We start from the raw sequence: 20,189 nt of genomic DNA on the forward strand, positions 1-20,189 counted from the left end.
GAAAAGAAAAGAAAGATAGAGTGAAAAAGATACTATAAATCTTTTATTTCTTTTAGTTACTATGCAATACCCTTCATTTTGAAGGAAATGGTACAATCAATGATCTGTACTTCTTTCTCGGGAAAAGAAGAGATATTTGCACTAACAATTCAACATTTACTGACAAAAGACAGCTTACAGATAATGCTTGTGGAGAAAAAATCATATTTTGTGATTACACTGACTATTGTGGATGATTCCAAGAATTATTACAATATTAGAAATTTTAGGTGTGTATTTAAAGAAAGTTTTTAATTCAATAATAATGCAAAAGAACCATCTAAACCACTGATGTTTGAAGCTACCCTGATTTCTTCTTATCCACAGTTACAAAAGAAAAAGAAAAGTATGATCTGGAAAGTCTAAGCCCATTATACACTACAGCTGGCCTTATCACTGCACATTAATTTATAAGAGTAGCCAAGCTAACACATAAGTAACAGTGGGTTTCTTACAAGTAGAAGCTGCTGTTGAAAATGATGCATTTTCTACCTTTACTTAGTTACTCATCTCTGATTTGTTGTATAAAATTAAAATTTGCTTTCAAAAAATATTTGTTCCTACATGGCTGTTAGAATTATGGTTGGCGTGGTTAATTGACAGAAAAGCAGAGGTGGCAAATTACTCAACGACAAGCTTCACCAACCCTTTGGTGAGACCCAAAGGAAGAAAGAAGGAAAAAGAAAACCACTGTTATGTTCAAAATCTGAAAGAGGTAATATGTGATTAATGTATTTTAGTACTTGTAGTGGAATATCGAATTTAAAAGAACAAAATGTAACAAGCATGCTTGGGGTTTCATTAATACAAAATACTTGAAAGTTTACTTCCATAGCGTAGGGTCCCTCAGTCTGAAGAATATACTTTTCCTAGTAAGAAAATATAGTTTTGAAGTAGCTTTTGGTTTTAGTTCCCCTGCCTACCCTACAACTGTCTACTGTGTTGGCCAGCTGAGCTCTGGTGGTGTTGTAATCAATACTTTGCATTCACATAGTATCAGAGAAACCTGAAATAGTCTTCAGTTTATATCTGCGTTCACTGCCATGGAAGGTGAATGTCTAAATTGTGTTTTTAAAATTACTCAATCAAGGGATAATTGTAGGTTTTACTATAAAGCCTTTTCCAAGACATTATTCGCATCAAACATACCAATACTCTGGGGAAATAAGACTGCTCATCTACATTTCCTAAGCTGAAGCTACGTTTACACATCTGGGGCTTAGTCTTGCCAGCCTTAACATGTGCATAATGATATTCACAGCAGTCATCCTATCTGTAGCAGTACATATACCCAAATGGGTAAATTCATACAGATGCTTAAGTGTTTGCACAATCAAATAGCTTTTAAAACAAATTATATTAACTTCAAGCATTAAAAACACAAGGGAAAGTTCAAGCATGACAAGACAAAGACACCAGAAAGCAGTCACCAGCTTAGTGTATAACTACTATGTAAAATGCATCTTTCACCCCTCACTGCATCGCTGCTTCTCCTAGATTTCCAGGGGGAGACTGAGGCCAAAGTTTGGGCTGGATTCCACAAGCTTTGTTTGGACAAGAGGCCCTTTGAAAAGCAACCTTTGGAGCACTACTCATTCTCCCCTGGTGATTTGGCAATGCTAGTCCTCTGTGCTTCCAGCAGAGACTTCAGATCAAAATTCCAGCCCCTTACTCAGAAAGAAATGTAAATATATACTAAACTTCAAGCATATGAATAGTTTTTCTGATTTTCAAGTGGCTCAACTTCAGCCTTCAGTATAGGCTTATGGCTTTGCTGAACCAGAAGTTCTACAGAAGGATCACACCTGAATTTCTCTACCTTAAAGAATGAGCTGCAGAGAAGAGCACTTTTATCTATTATCTTTCCCTCTTTTTTTTTTGATCTATGGAAAAGTCTTGAAGTATACACATACACAAAAAAGTCTGTTCTCCCAAGAGATTTTTTTTCGTTAAAATCAAGCTCTAGAAATTGCAGTCTAGTCTGCAGACAGTAACTGAATAAAGCCAAATAAAAACAAGAAGATAAGCATTGTGATGTGCTCCTACAGCAATCCCACTTCTCGCATCCAGCTCATTATGGGTCCATGGCTTTAAAAACCAGACTGCTTAGAAATGTTTACAGTGCTGCTTAGTGGCACCTATTAAATAACACTGCCTAATCAACAGGTGGGAAAAAGAGACCCACCTGTTAAAGATTCAATGCCTGCATCTTTATCTGTTGGAATTAGAAATCCCTGTAAGGAGGTAGCCCACTTTCAGAGGATCTGAGAAAACAAAAAAATCCTGCTCCCTCCCCACCTCCCCAAGTTGTTTGCTTTGCCTTAAAAAAAGAAAAGAAAGAAAGAACACTTTACAAATAATGGAATTGCAGAAGGCAGAATAAATTCCTAACCATAACTTGAAGTTTAAATATTCCAAACAGCAACATTTTAAGTGCTGAACACCTGAACTGCATGTGCTGGAGGAGTGGGTAAGGTTTTATAACACAGCTGACTGCAAGCCAGACTGCTGTGTTGTGAGGAAAGCTCCCTTGCAGCTCTCCATCCTAACAAGGCTGTGCAAGCTCTGGGATTCTTTGCTAAGGCCCTTATGGGAATTTATCCCCAGAGGCATGACCGGTACAGGGAAGCACCAAGATCAGCACAAGACATGATTTCAGTTGGTTAAAGAAGCTTTGCTCTCCATTCTCAAGCAGATTTGGTCCTTTTCTTTTTTATTATTATTAAACAAAGGAAAAAAAGGAAAGGAAACACCAGAAAAAAAACAAAGCCAGACTGTGCAGGATATCTCAGAAGGAGAGAAATGGCTATGTGTCATAGTTCTGATGTTTCAGACACAAGGGAAAAATATTTTCACAACTAGTTTACTGTTTAGTACCCTGTAGATACATAATATTTGACATTTATAGCAGTTTCTATACTTTATGACCTAGAATATACTTTAGATCACTAATGAAAAATAAACCCATTCAGAGGACTGGAAAATAATGTGCATAACAACTTACTTTCAAATGCAAGGTTGTGATGGATTTTTTTTTTTTAAACTTTCAAAAATATCTGTAAGAAAATATTATTTTACATACATATATTACACAGTGAAATAAACTTCATTATGTACAAGGTTCCAGTATCAAAGAAACAACAGCCAGACATTTACTTATGGTCTAGATAACCTCAGTTGTCTCATATCAGTCAGTACAGACTCTTTCATTCTTTCAGACTAATACAGTGATCCTTTCAGCAATTCAGTAGTTGTATTAAACCAATGTGCAGACATCCACATATTAACCCTATTGCAGGTAGATGGGGGCAGTTACTATGCTTTTAAAGCAAGGTTGCACACCTGCTTGACAGCCACACTAACATGGGTATAACTCAACTACGTGTTGAAGAAAAAACCTCACTAGTACAGACACCTGAGCTATAGCATTCTAAGGGAGCTTGCTGTTAAATTATCCTTTGGATTTGGCCATTTCACAGCCCAAAATGAGAACAGAGTCATTAAGGAGAGAGAATATTGTGTATTTGCATAACCCTAAGAGTTGCTTTTTCCACCCGAAGCAAGGATTAAATAGCCTCTCATTGCTTTTCTTTCTAGCTTGTGTCTTAGGTAGGAAGCACAGCACAGATCTGTTTGGGTTACATTGTCAAAGTGGCTTCATAGAGTCCCAAATAATCAAAAGCCAGTATCTACGTATTCTTAAATCAACAAACTTTGCTCCCAGGGGGTGGAAAGGACATGGAGTACTTTGCTATTTGTGGTATAACTATAAACAACCACAGGGAAGACAGTAGTAACTATGCTTCAAGTTTACATCACACTTAATTGCTGTTATTTAAATGAACTCAAGCTTATCTTCAAGTTCACCTCTTCGCTTTTGTGTTTTTAAGGGGAAGGAATTTTGTGTTATAAGCTGCCTCCAAATCAGTGTTTGCTTACACACTTCAGATCCCAGGACAAAGACCTGACAGTGCTGCCCATGCAGGAGGCCAGCTCAACAGCTGAAAACAAAGTTCAGGGAACATTCAAGGCAGGCAGCTCCACATTCCCCCCATCTCCTCCTCTTAACAAGGGACCTGCACAATGACTCTGGAGGTATGTCCCCTCTTTTAATGCTATAGCTCAGCTGCATACCATAAAAATTAGCAAAAAAGGGAAAACAAAGTCCCTAATGAAGGGGAAATTGCTTTGTGGTAAGAAAGGGAAAGGAACACCCTAACCCCCCTGCCTGCAGTGCCTTCCATCTTTGCTTCCTCCCATCACAGCTGGGTTTGGTGCAGAACCTGTGACATGCTCACAGCCAGGGGCACCTGGTCAAGAGGCCTCTCTCTTGGGACATGCCAGTGCATGCAAACAACCTGCTTCTACTGCCAGTGTGTACCACAGATGTCATCAGAAGCTCTGCCATTTGCTCTCAGGGAAGCCAGGCAGCCAGTAACAAGCTCTGGCGTAGCTCAGTACCTGCCTCCAGGAGCCCCAGCACACACCAGTGCACAGCCTCCATAACAGGGGCTGCAAACTTCCTCCTTTCCAGAAGCGGTCAGCAATAAATAAACCTCCTCTGTCCTCGACAGAAATCACATACTGATAGCAAGTGAGGAGCTTCCCTCAGACCACCTGCAAGTTCTTATTAATTAAGAAGGCACCAGGAACATCAAAGCCATTTTATTAGTCAGTGATTTCTTCCTTACACCTTCTGGTGGGGTGGGCTGGCTAGCAATTCATGAAGCCTTGTACTGAGCAAGCAAGTAGCTTGCTGCAAGACCAACAGGAGCCACAACTGAAGAGAAATAGGGGCAGAGAAAGGAAAACAACATCCTCACGCTTCTCAGCTGCCAACTGAACATGCACTCAGCTACATGGCCACATCCTGGAAGTTGCTGGCTCCTTAATAATAAGAAATACTTGCAACTTCTGCTGATAAGTAGATGTCAAAGGCATTTAGCATCCTGCAGGGTTAGGCTTTCTGACAGATGGGTGAGGGAAAGGCTAACACAGAGGAAGGGGAAGAGGTGGGAGTACAGGAGGGTAGAATTGCCCTGAGTTTTATCCTCTACAAGTAAGTCAGTGGTTTTACCATCGAGCACTGAAGGAGTTAAGCACTAAAGCACAGACACTTAATCAGCTTTCCCCCTTCCTTTCACATGTGATTGGAATGAAGCTGCACTGAAGCGGCCCAAAGGGCTTATAACAGCTCAATTTCGCAGCCTTCAGTTTTAATCCCCATCACCCAGCCTAAAGCAGCATGGTGGTGCTGAGGCTGCTACTCCACAGCAGTCCGAGCACCTGGATGGTGGTGATGGTCTTCATCCTCCTCTTCATCTTCTTCCTCCGCAGCCTGCAGGTGGCTGGAGAGCTCCTGGATCACAGCAGCCCTACCAATCTGGTCGTTCCTCCTCTTCTCCATAATCAGATCCTCCAGGCTCTGAAACTCCAGCGTGTGGCTGCGCTTGTCGCCCAGGCGGATCTGCAAGCGGTAGGGCTGCTTGCCTATGCGCAGCTCCCCGCCGATTTTAAACTCCCTCTTGCCGTAGCGGCACCAGGCAGCGAAACACTCAGAGTTTCTCCAGCTCAGGTCCCGGTCCTTGCAGCCCACCTGCTCCAGGGCGTTGCGCACCACTGTGGCCGGGCTGAGGGGCTTGTAGCGGTACAGCTGGTTGGCGATGCGGCCCCGTCTGCCCTGGCTGGCATCAGTGAGGAAGCTGTTCACCACCTCCAGCCTGTGCAGGTGCACGACTTGGAAATCCCCAACATAGACCACCCAGTGCGGGTACTGGGCCTGGCACACAAACTCCACCAGGTCACCCGGCTTGCATCTGTTCAGTAGGTTCTCTGGGGTGTAAGTGCTCAGGTGTCCCTGGCCTCCTTCATCACCCTCCTCTGGCAGGATGTCCTCCTCGGAAAAGCTTTTCTGGTAGATACACTCATCCCGGTAATAGACCGAGCACTCCACCTCGTGCAGCTGGGGATCGTAGGGCTGCAGAGCTGGGTGCTCCCCCCCAAGGTCGTGCCCCGACTCCTGCTGCTGCTCCAGCTCGTCATCATCATTTGAGAAGATGTACGAGACCCCAATCCTGGGTCCTTCATCCCTGTCCACACCCGCTGGGTCAGCCGTGGGAACTTCTTTGTAGTTCAAGTGGGTCAGCTTCTCCACCTGGTTCCCCATGCCCGCTGCAACGACAGACACACAGCGGGGCTGTGAAAGGGGCTGAGCATCCAGAGGGGCTGCGGGGGGGTTAGGGCACAACCCCCCGACCCCACCACCTCTCACTATTGCAACACAGCCCCTGCAAGACCCTTCGGGGAGGGAGATGAAGGCTGTGGCCACGGTTTCCCCTCACCTGCCCGGGCAGGAGAGGCGGCAGCACCGCCACCTGTTAGCCGGCAGCGAGGAAGAGGAAGGCGCCGGGAACGCAACGGGCACAAGTAGGGAGGAAAACACAAGTCCGGGATGGGGACGGAGGAGTTCACCCCCCCAGGTTTCAGCCTTCCCCCCTTCCTTCAGCCTCCCTCCCCGCCGGGATCCTCCAAACTTACCCTCCGGGGAAGGCTGCGCGGCGCCGGCAGCGGCTCTAGGGCGAGCTGGGGGTGGGCGCGGAGCTCGGCAGGATCATGGCCCCCCTCCAGGACCCTCCCGGACCCCCCCCCCCCCCCCCAACAGCAGCAGCGCCCCAGCACCGCGCTGCCGGCACCCGGGGCTGTGCAACAAGCGCCGGAGAGGCACGGCCAAAGGCAGGGAGGCTGGCTCGGGCTGCGGACTCAGCCCCCAGCATTTAAAGAGGCAGCTCTTTTTTTTTTTTTAATTTCCCTCTCCCCTCCCCCCCTCCCCCCTCCTTTTTTCCTCCTCCCAGCACCTTTTTTTTTTTTTTTTCCCTTTTTTTTTTTCCCCCTTTTTTTTTTTTTTTTTTTCTTTTCCTCTCTCCTACATGCCGAGCGCTTTGCTCCCCGCCGAGGCTGATGCGCGAGCGGAGGCTGCTGCTGTTGGGCTGCGGGTGCGTGTGCAACACGCTCGCCCCCAAACTCACACGCGCACCCGGCCCCTTTAAGGGAGCGGTGCCACGAAGCAACCCAACCCTCCAGTTTGCAAGGGGGGGAGCCAAACTGGGAGCCGGACTGGGAGCCGGAGTTTGCTCGGGACGGCGCTGGGAGGAGGTGGAAAACCCCAAAAAGCAGCGCCGTGGGAATGGGCACGCTGCGCCCCCGGGGGATGCGCCGGGAGGTGCCTCCTTGGGGCAGGAACAGGGAAGTTGGAAAGGGAACAAAAATCAAAGAGCCCGGCTCTCCCGGGCTGACTTAGCGCCTTAGATTCATTCCTCCATGAGCGGAGCGTGTAATTAGTTTTATTAATTTCTTTTCTTCCCGACTCCAAGAGATCGCTCGCTTTTTCAATATAGGAGATTATGTTTCTTTCCCCCTGGAAAGGCATTATCGGAACCGGTGGGAATATTTTTTCTTCCTGCGTTTTGGAGAACACAAAACAATACTCTGCTTTTTCATTAATACCTAGTTAGTCTACTAGGTGGGTATTCTTACTCTTTTAACATGCATTGGTAAATTCGTGCTATTAAAACAGACTACAGAGACAATTTATGGAAGCAGAAGTAATGTCTTTAATTTTGTCTCATTTATTCCCTTTGTCTGTTGTCTTGTAATTTATAAACCCAACTGCACACCGCTGTTTTGAGGGTTCACTAAACAGCAGCAAACCAAGGAACAAATACGGTGCTGCTGGGTGCTGCCCACAGACCCAAAGATTGCCATTTCCATCAGATTATGATATCAGATTCTGCAAATATAGAAGTTCCCTTGGGGTTGGAGGGATGCTTGTGGTGCTCAGCCTGGGTTGGTGAGGCAGGGATGCAGCCTCAGCGCTGCTTCAGGTGACAGGCAGCTGGATGGGGACCTTTTTTGTTTGGAATTCACCTGGTGGCTCTGTCTGCAGGAGCATTTCAGAGAACTAAAAAGCACGTCAAGGGTGTGCCTTTGAAGTGAATCTCCCAAACGCCCCACGCGCACGCACTTTGTTTTTCATGTCAGAGTGGTTTCAAACAAAACATACATGTTCCTTCTGCCTTCAGCTAAACTAGATGTGCTCCTGCACAGGATTGGACTGAGGTTGGTTGGGTAAACCTCCAAAATGTGTTAAATGTAGATGTCATTTTTCAGCACTGCCTCTTTCACTCTACAGTTCCTCTCCTCCTGCGCTGCACTGTTTGCTGATGTAGATATAGCTGCTCTTGGACAAAAGAGGGCCCTGCTACGTAAGAGCTTTGCAAAACTGCTTCAGTACTTAAGGATGTGTAAAGATGAGAGTCTCCTAAAAGGGAAATGTGGATTGGGCATAGATGTGACTTTTTCATGTTCTCCTATTGGTATTGAAACCTGTGTCTCAGCACCATACCTTGCTATCTTTGGAGCAGTTTTATTTCGCAACTAAAGCAGTTTGACAGCCCTGCATCGATGGCATTTCCTTTACAGTCTGCTGCGATGTGGGGAAAGTTGTGCCTGTGCAGGAGCACAAATTCAGCACTGCCCAGAGGAGCCACTCATGTGTGCGTGCACATCCGCACATATTTGCAGCTCTCGATCTTTTTCTTCCCGTCTGCTTCAACTCACCCCAGTGCTTAATTTTCTGCACCTTGTCAGCTGCTTTGATCTCTTTGATCTCTTTGAGTTTCCTTTCAATTCCTCAGAATCCACATTCTCTGATCAATCTCCTGCTTTCTAGGATCAGAAACCTTGGGCGAGTATTTTTGTGTCATAGAGCCCATACATAATTGCATACTGTACCCTGCAGATAAGGCCTTGGATGGGAAATCCACAAAGGACTTTTAGTGCCTATATATCACCTGGGCTGGAGCCTAAAATTATGATGCTTAAAACTTCTGTGTGCTTAACTCCTAAGCCTTGAAGCAGCTAACCTACACGGGCACGAGGGGTGGGGGCTGGTGGCAGTGATGTGCTACCTTGATGAATATGCTTTTAAAGGGAGCATTGACCTCTTGCATGGCCTTTGAAAAAAGGACTTTGGTGCTTATCTCCTAAAGATAATCCAGTCTGTGGGTGTTGAGTAGAGGGAGGAACCGTTGGGCAGTGCTGAGCTGGAAGCCCAAACTGCAGGCAGGACAGGGTTGAAGACAAACCTCTGACCTTGCTATCAGAAGTTACTCAATTAGGTGACTCTTTGCTCAGCAAGCTGGTATTTGTAAACCAATTTTGGGATATTCAGCTCTGTGCATGCCACAGAGGGAAATAAGAGCTGTGGACACCATTTACAGCTGTGCTCAAACACCTACAGAAGTGAATGGGGATGTCCATGCTTAAATAAATGTAACTTTCTGGGGTCACTCCTAGGTCCCCATTACTTGCTCATCCAGATTGCATAACTATTTGTTCCTTGCAGATTCTCTTTTGGGGTGAATCAGGTCCCTCCCAGACAAAACCCAGGTGTGTTTTTGGAGCTGGTTCATTCCAGGGAACTGCCCCATCTGAGTCCCTGTAGAGTGCAAGGAAGCAGGGGTGAATCTGCATGAGGCCTGGCTCCCTCTGCTCCGCACAGCCCTCCAACACTTTCCCAGCTGAGTTTGCACATCCATATGCTCTCAAGCTATTGCTGAGTGCAGCAACACATATCTCCCATTTCACGTCGTAAAAATACCACTCTAGTGGGTTGCAACATGGCTTGTAGGATATTTTAGATGCTTCAGATTTTGATTCCCTATAACACACACTCTAAATAGTAGTCTCCCTTTTAGGGCCGAAAAAAATGCCACAGTGCAGGGCTATCTGGAAATTCAAAGCTGCATTGCTATACAGTCCAGCGATGTATACAGCCCACAGCGGTGGCTTTACCTCTTGGCTTGGAGACTGTGGATCACCTGCTAAATGCAGGTGCATTTAGCAGTCTCTATGACTGTGTAGCTGATATGATCCAGGGACCGCTCTATTGTTATCTCTGATCTCTTTAAGCTTCAGTTCTGTAGTTTTAAGAATTAGGTGTCTAAGTTGTGTTGTTGCTTGAGTGCTATCTTACGTATAACCTTACACACACCTTACATCCAGAGCTTTAAAAGGTGATGTTGATTTGAAATCACAATTCAGCCTTACTTGGATGTGAAATGCTGTGTTGTCATCATTATAAACATTAAAAGATATTCACTATGAGAAGAAAGAAGTCTTATTGTTTTATGTTTATGTTTTGTTCTTGTTGACCAGCACTCCTGAGTAAGACAAGGCTTAATACCTCATTCTGTAAGCATGCTGTGTTTTGCAGGTATTCACCCGGTTGACAGCTATGACACCCTTGAGTTATTTAATTGTTTCCGTTTCTTTTTTTTTTTTTTTTTTTTTCAGTAGAGTTTTACAAGAACTGAGATAAATTATGCTCCATTTATCATGTACGCGCTGTACTGCCACATAGCCCTAGCAAACTAGAGTGCTTACACACTACAGTGGAATTAGGGGCACTGAGGAAATGAATAGCATCATAGTGAAGTCCATGGAGGTTCTTGCCATGAGTTTTTTAGAACTCCATCATGCCCCTAATTGAGGGAGGTGTGTGACCTGAATGCTGCTTGGTAGATGGTGTTCCTCCATGAAAACTGGAGCCCAGTCCACCAAGGAGGTTTATCTTCAGAACTGTAAAGTCTGGTTTGTCACCTCTTTGCCTTCCACTGGAAGTCTCTTCCCTGAATAAGGCACCAAGTTCTTGTAAAGCTGGGAAATGCCACTTAAAATGAGATTCATCAAAGCCAGCACGCCTGAGCTACCTGTCAGGGAATAGAAGAGAGAGTTAGCATCCTGACGGCTGTTGCAAAGTGGTGCTCCCTTCCACTCACATTACACAGCCTAATACTCTCCCAAGGTTAAGTGCTTTAATGAGGTTGGCTGTTCCTCACAACAGTGCCACATCAGTTAATAAAATGTGTTAATATTTCAGATTGCTTCCTTGGGGTATGAAAGACCAAGGCTGAAGCCTCTCATCTCACTGAAGGAACTTGAACCGGTATCTCCCAGGAGAGTACTGAAAGCCACCAGACTGTACACTATTTCTGAGCAAGTTGTGCTCTCTCTGTCCCACCGAAGCTGTTCGGCTTTGTATGGGTTCATTAAATATCCATTCAGTCAGTCGGAAAAAAAGAAAAGAATGACAACAGCTCTTAGATCAGATGCAGGAAGCGGATGAGATTGCTTTGAGGTCCCCTCTAATAAATATTCAGATGTCTCAACAATCATGGAATGATTGTTGTTCCCTCAACAATCATGGAATGTCTTCATCAGGAGTCATTCAGACAGACCCACCAGAACGATTGGAAAGTTTTGCTTTTAGGGCACACTCAATGGAGAGTTTTGTTCGTGTCTTGAACGGGAAGAGATTGAGCCTCTGGGTCTCACATATTCTGCATGACTGGTGTAAGCCAGATTGTATCAGATATCAGCTCCCCTTTGTTCTGTTGTGTTGGAGCCACACTGGTACATCCATTGGATTGGACATCACAACTGACCTGGACAGGGGCACATGTTTGTGATTTGTTTTGGGGCTTATGTGTGAAACAAGCACTGACCTGTTCCTACTGTCACTACTCACTGACTCTGCATTTGTCCCCAGGAGAAAAATTTGGAATTTAGATAACTGTAAAGTTACCTTAAAATGTTGTCAAATATCATGAGAATCCTGGTATTTCTAAAATCTGAGATTTATGTTACTATTTAACATAACATAAGGCATAATGAGTATCTGGTGTCAGGAAGGTGACTACCTGAATTGAGACTTTAATGTTTTGTCTCCAGTTACCTATAAACTTCTGGTGACATCAACAAGAACTTGGCATCTACATGCTTCTAAACATACAATCTCTGCTGCTCAGAATAGCATAGCATGGGCCACCGTGTATTCAAGACCTGAAAGTAAGGGGAGCTACAGATCAGAAAGAAATCCACATCTTGTAAAATGAGAGTGGAAACTTTAATTGCCATGTTTATCACATCAGCAAACTCTGATTTTTCTAAAACTCTCTGTTAACTCCTTTCAACATTGTAATTTGTGACTGAATGTGATCGGTGGCAAAATGAATTGCTGAGTTTGCCAAAGCCACAGCAAATCCAAACTGTATCTCGAAATAAGTTCTTCCACTGAGATTTTAATTGGTGCATTCCAGCAAATGAAAACGAAGTAATTCATATGTCAGTGGAGGCCTATATTCATAGGAATCACTATCGTACTGACTTAAGCAGCAGGCATACCTTAATTAAAATGCAGTCAGTTTTTTGTTTCATTTTGTTTTGTTTTCCAAAAAACAGCAACTATATTTCTAACATACCCTAAAAAGGAAGGAGGTGCAGTACACGCATCATGCTGGCTCAGGAACTACTCATCCCTTGTGTCTCTGATTTCCCTTTCATGCTGAGCTTCTCCCCGAGTTGCCGCTCCTTTAATGTGTCTTTTAGTACGTCACAGGCCTGCTGGCTGCCTTGGTAGCACAGACCATCCTTTCCTCTGCAGCCAGGAAAAGGTGGGGCTGCTGTGTGTGGCAGAGAAACCTATCATGATTAGGAGTACCTGAGCAGAAGCCACAGAAGTGAACACACCAGTCCTTCAGACAACCCTAGGATATGTCTATGCACTCCTGTGTCCATTTTAAATGTGGAGGAAGAGGGGAACCAAGAAGCAAAGGGGCTCCTTGTGTGGCTTCAGCCGTGTCAGTGCCAGAACGTGAGGCTGATGGTGTCAAAGTGTGTGGCCATCCACAGGGTGGTGATCTGGGGGGTCTGCTCTTTTTATTTTATCTTTGTCTGACTGCTGATTTGAGCCAGAAGTACTGGCCATGACTGCTCCTGACAACCTCTTCAGCAGGCCTGTGGCAGGGTAGAGGAAGAACAGGAGTCAGCCAAATAACTCATTTTGTCATTCATTTGTTAGACTGGGAAACAGGAAATTTATCTTCCTCGGGCAATAAAAAGCAACAGAGATATAAAACCTCAAAACACCTGCGAAGGTGATGTTTAGTGCTCTTTTCTGGACCAGCTCCAATCCAGTGGAGCAGGATTCAAACCCTTGCTGGTCTGCAGGGCGGTTTGTACACAGCCATCTGCACTGGGAAGGCCTTGGGCTAACAGGGTTAGCGGCGTGTGGGTGGAAAAAGAGCAGCCTTGCCTTCCGTGTGAGGCTCACACAAGCCTCATATCAGATTTCTTGTCTCCTACAGCCCTCACTGATGATGGATGCACAGAGCTGAGGGCACCTGCATGTCACCTGGGTGTGTTAGGAGTATGCCTATGGGATGGGGACTTGCCGGATGAGGTGAGGAGGGCACATCCAGCTGAAGGATCTGCTCTGGGGCTTTAACCTTGAGACAGGGCTTGGAGGAGCTCAAGGGCTGGAGGTTGCATCAGAGGCAGCTTTGCATATGCCCTGGGCAGCCTCTGAGGCACCCGAGAAATTGGGTGACCGTGGCGTGACACCCTTGAGAGAGCTTTAGCAATGAATTCAGACTTCTAAAGAAATGAAGTGGGTGGATCTACGCTTTCAAGCCTCTGTTCTCTGTGAATAGAAGCCACTCCTACCTTTTGCACTGAAATGCTGCAAAGATGAATAAGCATTAAGGCGCTCTTATTCCCGGCTAACGAGGCCCACAGGGGCAGAGAAGCAAACTGGTAGGTAGGTGCCAAGTCTCTCTAGGTGCTGGGAGTGTCACAACATGAATCAGACTGCTGATGTCCACTATGCCTGGGGAGGTCCTTGACTCCTTGCCCAGGCCTGCCTCTCAGAGCGATGTGCAGCATGCACATCCTGCAGCAGCATGCATGGCAAAAGCCTTTAGCTGAGGTGATTTTCTGTTGGTTGCAAGCATCCTTCTGCTGCAAGTCAGTAACAATGCTGCTGAGACCTTGGAGGCTGCAGGAGACCCACAGAGCCTGGGCAGGCTGGAGCCACTCAGTTTGATTTGTTCATTACTGCCTGCAACAAGAACCATTTTATACCTTGGTGAAGTGCGAGGCTGGAGACAACCTGCTCGGCTCTGTAAACAAAGAGCAGGCAAGTGGCAGCCGTGTTAAACAATTTCTGCCCCTTTGCAGAGGTCACATGAGCATGAGGAAATGCCACTGTGCTTCTTGTTTAAGGACGCATCGATATTACCCTCGTCTTCCACTCAGCCCTTTCAGTTTGTGCTTGTGGGAGGAGAACAAGGAGCAGATGGTAATTCCTTCAATCCTGTGAACTAGTGAGATGAAAATCATATTCCTAGTAGAATCTACTGTCAAGGAAACTTCTGGCCTGCTGGAAGGCTCTGCTGGTTTGGATTTATAAAGTGCTCTCTGGATAATGATGAGTGTGCTCATAACAATGACTTTAATACCTGTTAGAACTGACAGCTGTATGTGTTCGCCTTTCTGGAGACAGATGTTGTCCTGCCTGGTTAGGTGAGTCAGTTCCAACTGGGGAAAGAGGACAGTGAGCGATGTGCTGTTCACTGCTATTTCATTCCCTTTTATTTTCCTTTTTTCCCCTCTCTTTCCTTCCTTGGGCTGTCTCCTGGGCAGGATTCTGACATGACCGCATCAGCTGCTGCAGGGAAGCCCCTCGGCCATTCCAGTTCATCCTCCTCTGCGGGCTGTCAGAGCACAGGAGCAGCACTCAGACCAGTTTGATGATTCTTTTCCTCCTCACATAGGACACCAGCTGCAGCCTAGGCTTGAAGCTCATGCTTACAGGCAGCACTTAATTTCAAACAGGCCCTGTATATGCTAAAGTTGTCAGCTCCTCACCAAATCCTATATCTTGGGTCTTTCTGTGCAGCGTGGTTTTCTGTTGCTCTGATTTAAGTGTTTTGTGGTTCCACATGAAGGAGATAACAGCATGAGCAAAGCTGTGGGTGAAGATAAATCATCTGTAGGGGAAAATGTGAATGCTCTATTTTTTTTGGAAAGCAGCAAGGCCACCATGCCAAGGGACCAAAACACTTACTATAGTAAGTCTCTGCAACAATCAGCTTAAATCTAAACTGCATCAAATTCAAAACGATTTCCATGCAAAATCATTTTGTAGTGCAGCTTTTGTATTAGAAGGAGCAATATAAAGATACCCCTCCAAGGAAGCTGCATATTCTCACTTTTTTTCACCTGAAATGCCCTTCAGCTTATGTTATGAGCTAAATCAAATTCCTGCTTAAGTTGGGGAAAAGATTCCAACTGACTTTAGGAACAGATGAACCAAATTGTATGTATCCTGCTCTCTGGGGATGCACTGATTCAATAGTCTAATTCTACTAGGTATTACCCATTTCCAGCTTCTGCAGTCTACTGATCGTACGAGTATCTAATCAGTGTTAGTTTGCTGGTATAGAGTAGAAGATCAGGGAAAATATTTTCCACAGTCTGTGCCATTTCTTTGTTCAAAGGTCTAACAATAAAATCCAGGTGAAGGTAATGTCTTCAAGATAAGACGTCATTAACACTAGCTTGGTTGCAACAGGAAAAAATGAGAAATGAGTCTGAAAAAAGACTGAGAAAACGTCTGAGAAAATAAGTGCCTCCATGACTGTGTCACATAGAACAGTGGTGTTTATTAATTAAATTCAACACTCCTTTTCTGTTGTCTTTGTTTTAAATTTCACTCTTATCCATGAGGAATTCTAAAAGTTCATGGCCTTTAGAATCTCTGTCGCACCTCCTTTTATAAGCATAGGAGGGAAACATTACCAGTCAATGTTTCCAGTGCAGACTAAATGAAGCCATGTAATAGCCATATTTCAAGCGTGCCCTTTCAGCAAAAGAGGCCACCTGCTTCCTGGGCTGTATTAATATGAGTGTAGCCAGCAGGTCCTGGGAGGTGATCCTTCCCTTCTTTTCAGTGCTTGTGATATTGAGTCTGCAGTGCAGCTTCAGTCTGGGGCTTGCCAGTACAAGAAAGATGATGACAGAGGCAGCAGACACAAGTTGGAATCTGGAAAATTCTGATTTTATATAAAGAAATATTATTTACTTACTTTTTTTTTTTTTTTTTTTTAGATGTATTTTCTGTATTTTCTTTTTTATTTACCAAGAGGGTGATCAAATGCTGGAATAGGTTGCCCAGAGAAGCTGTAATCTCCACCTTTGGAAAGGTTGAAGTCCTGACTAGATATATCCCTGAGCAATCTGATCTAAGTGGATCTGCCTTGAGCAGGGGGTTGAACTGGATGAACTCTGAAGGTTCTTTTTAGCCCAAATTATAGTTCTGTGGTTCTCACAGGACACAGAAAATCTGCGAGCTAGTCAATCCAATTTACAGCTTCCTTTTACTCCATCCTGGAGTCTGATTCAGTAAGAACTAGATAAAATCTGCTGTTCAGTTTGAAACTCCATGAAGAGGTAAAATGTCTTGATGCTCTTCTTGCCTAAATGCTTAAGTTTTGATTTTCCTGGACTTCTAAGGAAGAGATGTTTTTTCTACAGTTAAATGCCTCTGGGGATGCCTGTGAAAATAAGTTTTCTTACCCTTGCACGTATACTGGGTCATCTGAATAGGTGGCACATCACAAAACCGCTTCCCCACTTCTCCCTCAGCTCTTCGTACTTTGTATGACTGTGTGTGTGCACTGTCCATGGTGAATACCATGCTCTTAGTTACTTCGCAGTGGTACCCAGGAGACCTTGTCCTTGCTCCGTGACAGCAGTGACACTTGAGCAGTGACACACTTCCCCTGGGAAAGTGCTTCATGAATTCTCAAGAGGAAGATTCATCCCCATTATTAGTAATGATGGTCCAAAGTCTGAAAACCAAGCCAATATATGGAATTAAAATGACTGCAGTGTCAGGCCTTATGGAGGATGTGCGTTAAACATCCCAAATAAATTCATAGCTTAAGGCCGGAGGTTGCTCCCATTCTTTACTGATCTAAACTGAATTGTAAGAAGGTTCTAACCATGTAAGCAAGGCTGTGAGATCTTGCACCTGAAGGAATACAGTCTCTTTGGTAGTGTTGTGTTCAATGCTTGTGAGGAAAGGCGACTGGGTGACATCTGCACTGGAATGAAGTTGCTGACTGCCATGCATGTCTGGGCTCTTGCAGCTTTCTTGAAGCAGAGCCCATATTCATTCCACAAAAGAGGCTTTGAAAGGTTGGTTGCTGAGGTTTTAACTTTTCCAAAAAGGTTTCTCTGTTAAAAGCTCCTGGTTGGAAATACCAAGTCCTGTTGTTGCTAAGATTAAGGTATTTGTTTCTTAGAAATGGCTTACAGAGACCAGTACATGGATTATTGCTCCTTCTTTAGCCAAGTGGAGCGAAGGTGCTTTGTGCTTCCAGTAGGATCAGTTTTGCATGTGATTTTAATAATGGCTTTGGGGAAGGATGGGTCAGATCTAAATTTTTATATTTGTAATTCTTATGCAAAAGAAAAAAAACAGTGCTTACTGCTTACATTTTTTTAAGAGTGTTTTAAATGCATAAAGCAAAAACAACTATTGTGTTTCAGTAGAAATTTATAATGTGATTTATTTTTGAATACTAATGAAAAAAAAGCACCATCATCAGATTTATGGGTTTTGCTTTACTGAAACAGGATTTTTTTTTCTCTCCTCATTTCTGTGTTGTTTTTTTCCCCCCTAAGGTTAATGTCATCAGTAAAATAAAATCTGACTAATTAACTCAGCCTTGGAAATACTGTAAATCCCTGTCAGGAAAACAGATTTATTTATTTATTTATTTTGGCTGTTGCTAGACAATGACCTTAGTTTTGACCTGGAAAGATCATGCATGTAGTTTGTGAATGAAGTCAGTAACCATGGTGTGGTAGTTCTGGCCTTATTATGATATACACATCACAGATTGTGTCTAATAGCACATGGTGGTTTTATGGTATCTGTAGCTACTGAGCCAAGACTCTGATGTTCGATATCAGCATTCTCGGTATAGTTAAATGCTGCTGCCGTGTAATAGGGTCTGTTTATCTCTTCTCCAGCTTCCAAATTGCTGTGTCTTGGGTCAGTGCCCTAAGTTCATTTTTGTAAATTCCTGACCAAAGTTATTAACTCTTCCCTTTAATAAAACAGGATGAATTAGTGCTGTATTATCCTCCATTCTGGGAAGCATCACCACAGCTTCTATCTCATCACTGGCTGACTTATGCAAGGTTTCAGCTGACGGAGGTTGGTGGAATTACTTCTGTAGGGATATCCAGTCTTTTGTTTAAATGAAGAGAGGAGTCTTTTACTAGTGTTCACAAATATTGCAGGGTTGCTCTTTATCTTTTGAGACCTGGCAAAAGCTAGAATCATGGCTGTGGAAAATAGATCTACCTTCGTTTCCCCCAGCCTCAAATACATGTCCCTGGCTTGGATTTGAGATATTCTTACCAAAAAATAAAAATATATAAATATAAATATATTAAATATAAATATATAAATATATATATATATATATACATATAAATAAAAATGCAATAAATAATGGATATTTGGATTCTGAAAAGCTCAGGGGTGCAGCAGTGATGCTTCAGGCAGCATCCCCAGTAGCATGCTGACCTCTTTCCTCTCACTCAGTCCTTCATGTACCTACCAGACTCCATATGCTACAATATTTTTCAGTAACGCGAAAGGGCTTTTGTGTCTCTGCCTGGAGGGAGCCTACTCTAATGCCTCTTTCCATACCTTTACTCTCCAATGTTCTCATATTATGCCTGATGCAAAAAAATGGCAATATTTATGCAAGGTCTTTCCACCAGCAACACCAGACTAAGATGTTGCTGAGAATGATTGTATAGCACTCTGTCCCCTTACTTTTTCAAACAGTCACTGTTGCCAACAGCCACTTTCTGTCTTTCGTGTATATGGTGTCAGGTGCCAGGAAAAGAGCTAAAGCACTGAACTTCTTGCTGTATTTCATCATCATACAGTTTCATACTGCTCCCTGTTTACAGTAGCTTAACTGTTTTTTTTTTCCAGCATGCTTTGTTCCCCTCTCATGCACTTGATGCTAGCAGTGAAACATGGATTATTCTCAATGTTTAGCATCAAATGCTACATATGGAAGTAATTTATCAGCAAGGTAATAGACTGGATACCTGTGGAAATTGGACTCTGAGGCCCCATCATTCTTTGGAAAATGCCAGCCATAGTAGGTTTTGCCTTCCAGTGGCTGTCCACTATCGATCGCCTTATTCAAATGTTATGTTCAGATTGTAAACAATGACCAGTTTCTCAACTTTATGCTTACAGAGGTAAAACTAAGTCAAGCCTTGATCATCAAACTCACTTCTGTTATTTCATATCTTGCCTTATTCCTTTGCCCTTACATTCTTTATTTGTTTTACTCTGTGCAAGAAAAGTGACATCTCTTCCCAAAAATTTTATCTGTGCAAAGTACTGCCATAAGAAGTCATCATCACTAAGATACTCTCCTGCAAACCATGGAAATCATTGTTTCTGATGTGGGATATGTCAAGCCTAGAACATTCTGATGTGACAAATGAGATAGATAGGCACCTGGGACAGTCATACAGTACTATTGGATCTCCATGTCATTTGTAGCTTGTGTGATTGTTCTGTGGCTGAGAGAAGAGGGTGGCATTGTTCTGGGTAATTTTTGATTATGGCACCTATGGCAAGCAAAAGGACTAATTACTACCAATGTCCAGTGCTAGATAACCACCCTTTGGATGTTTCTTTCAAGGGAGGATTACGTGCTGCATTAAAAAACATTCTCAGAGAGGTCATTCCGACAGCAATCTATCTATCTACCCCTCTAACTGGCAGTGTTTCCCCCTACCTTCTGTTATTTTCTCAGCTCCTCACCAAAGTCTTTTGGCCCGTAAACACTGGTGATGCTCTTTTTTGCTAGACTGCTGGCCCACTGAGCTGGAGATCCATAAAATTCATCAGGCAACATCAGAGATGTCAGAGACAAAGTCAGCTGGAGGAGCAAAGACACTAAGAAATTTGAGATTTGCTTCCCATGACCCCATGAAGCTTACAGAAGTGCCTGACTAAATTGCTCTTTACCTTTATTGCTTTATATACTTTTTGTCTGCCTGTCAGGGCATTGTCTTTTTCTTTGAGAAAATGAAGAACAGCAGGCACTGAACAAAATCAAAGTGGTTGATGATAATCTCAGTCAACTGCTTGGAGACTGCAGTCACCAGTCACAGTCAGGTTGGTCAGTTGGAAGGGAGGT

General features: G+C 43.9%; 2 protein-coding genes across 5 annotated transcripts in view; one reads left to right on the plus strand and one right to left on the minus strand.

Moving 5' to 3' along the window:
* Positions 1–2,886: 2,886 nt before the first annotated feature.
* On the minus strand, positions 2,887–6,720 carry LRATD2 (LRAT domain containing 2). The gene is made up of 2 exons (XM_084509597.1): positions 6,577–6,720; positions 2,887–6,210 (listed from the first exon to the last, which is right to left on the minus strand). Exon 2 carries the CDS (start codon positions 6,203–6,205, stop codon positions 5,303–5,305), a length of 903 nt encoding a protein of 300 aa, XP_084365723.1. The 5' UTR covers positions 6,206–6,210; positions 6,577–6,720; the 3' UTR covers positions 2,887–5,302.
* A 7,332-nt stretch (positions 6,721–14,052) lies between these two features.
* Positions 14,053–20,189, plus strand: part of LOC311431758 (uncharacterized protein) — a 51,018-nt gene continuing 44,881 nt past the window's right edge. For 2 of the 4 annotated variants that reach the window (XM_084509598.1, XM_084509599.1), the window contains exon 1: positions 14,201–14,460. In XM_084509598.1, coding sequence (XP_084365724.1) covers positions 14,363–14,460 — 98 coding nt within the window. In that variant the 5' untranslated portion in view covers positions 14,201–14,362. Of the gene's footprint in view, positions 14,461–20,189 lie in introns of all 4 variants that reach the window. The other 2 variants (XR_014689626.1, XM_084509600.1) reach the window with 2 other exon arrangements.

The sequence above is a fragment of the Aythya ferina genome (genome assembly GCF_964211825.1).
Source record: "Aythya ferina genome assembly, chromosome: 2".
Lineage (NCBI taxonomy): Eukaryota > Metazoa > Chordata > Aves > Anseriformes > Anatidae > Aythya > Aythya ferina.

Bases quoted from the DNA above. Each gene is read 5' to 3' on its own strand.
- LRATD2 (XM_084509597.1), bottom strand. From the start codon at position 6,205: ATGGGGAACCAGGTGGAGAAGCTGACCCACTTGAACTACAAAGAAGTT.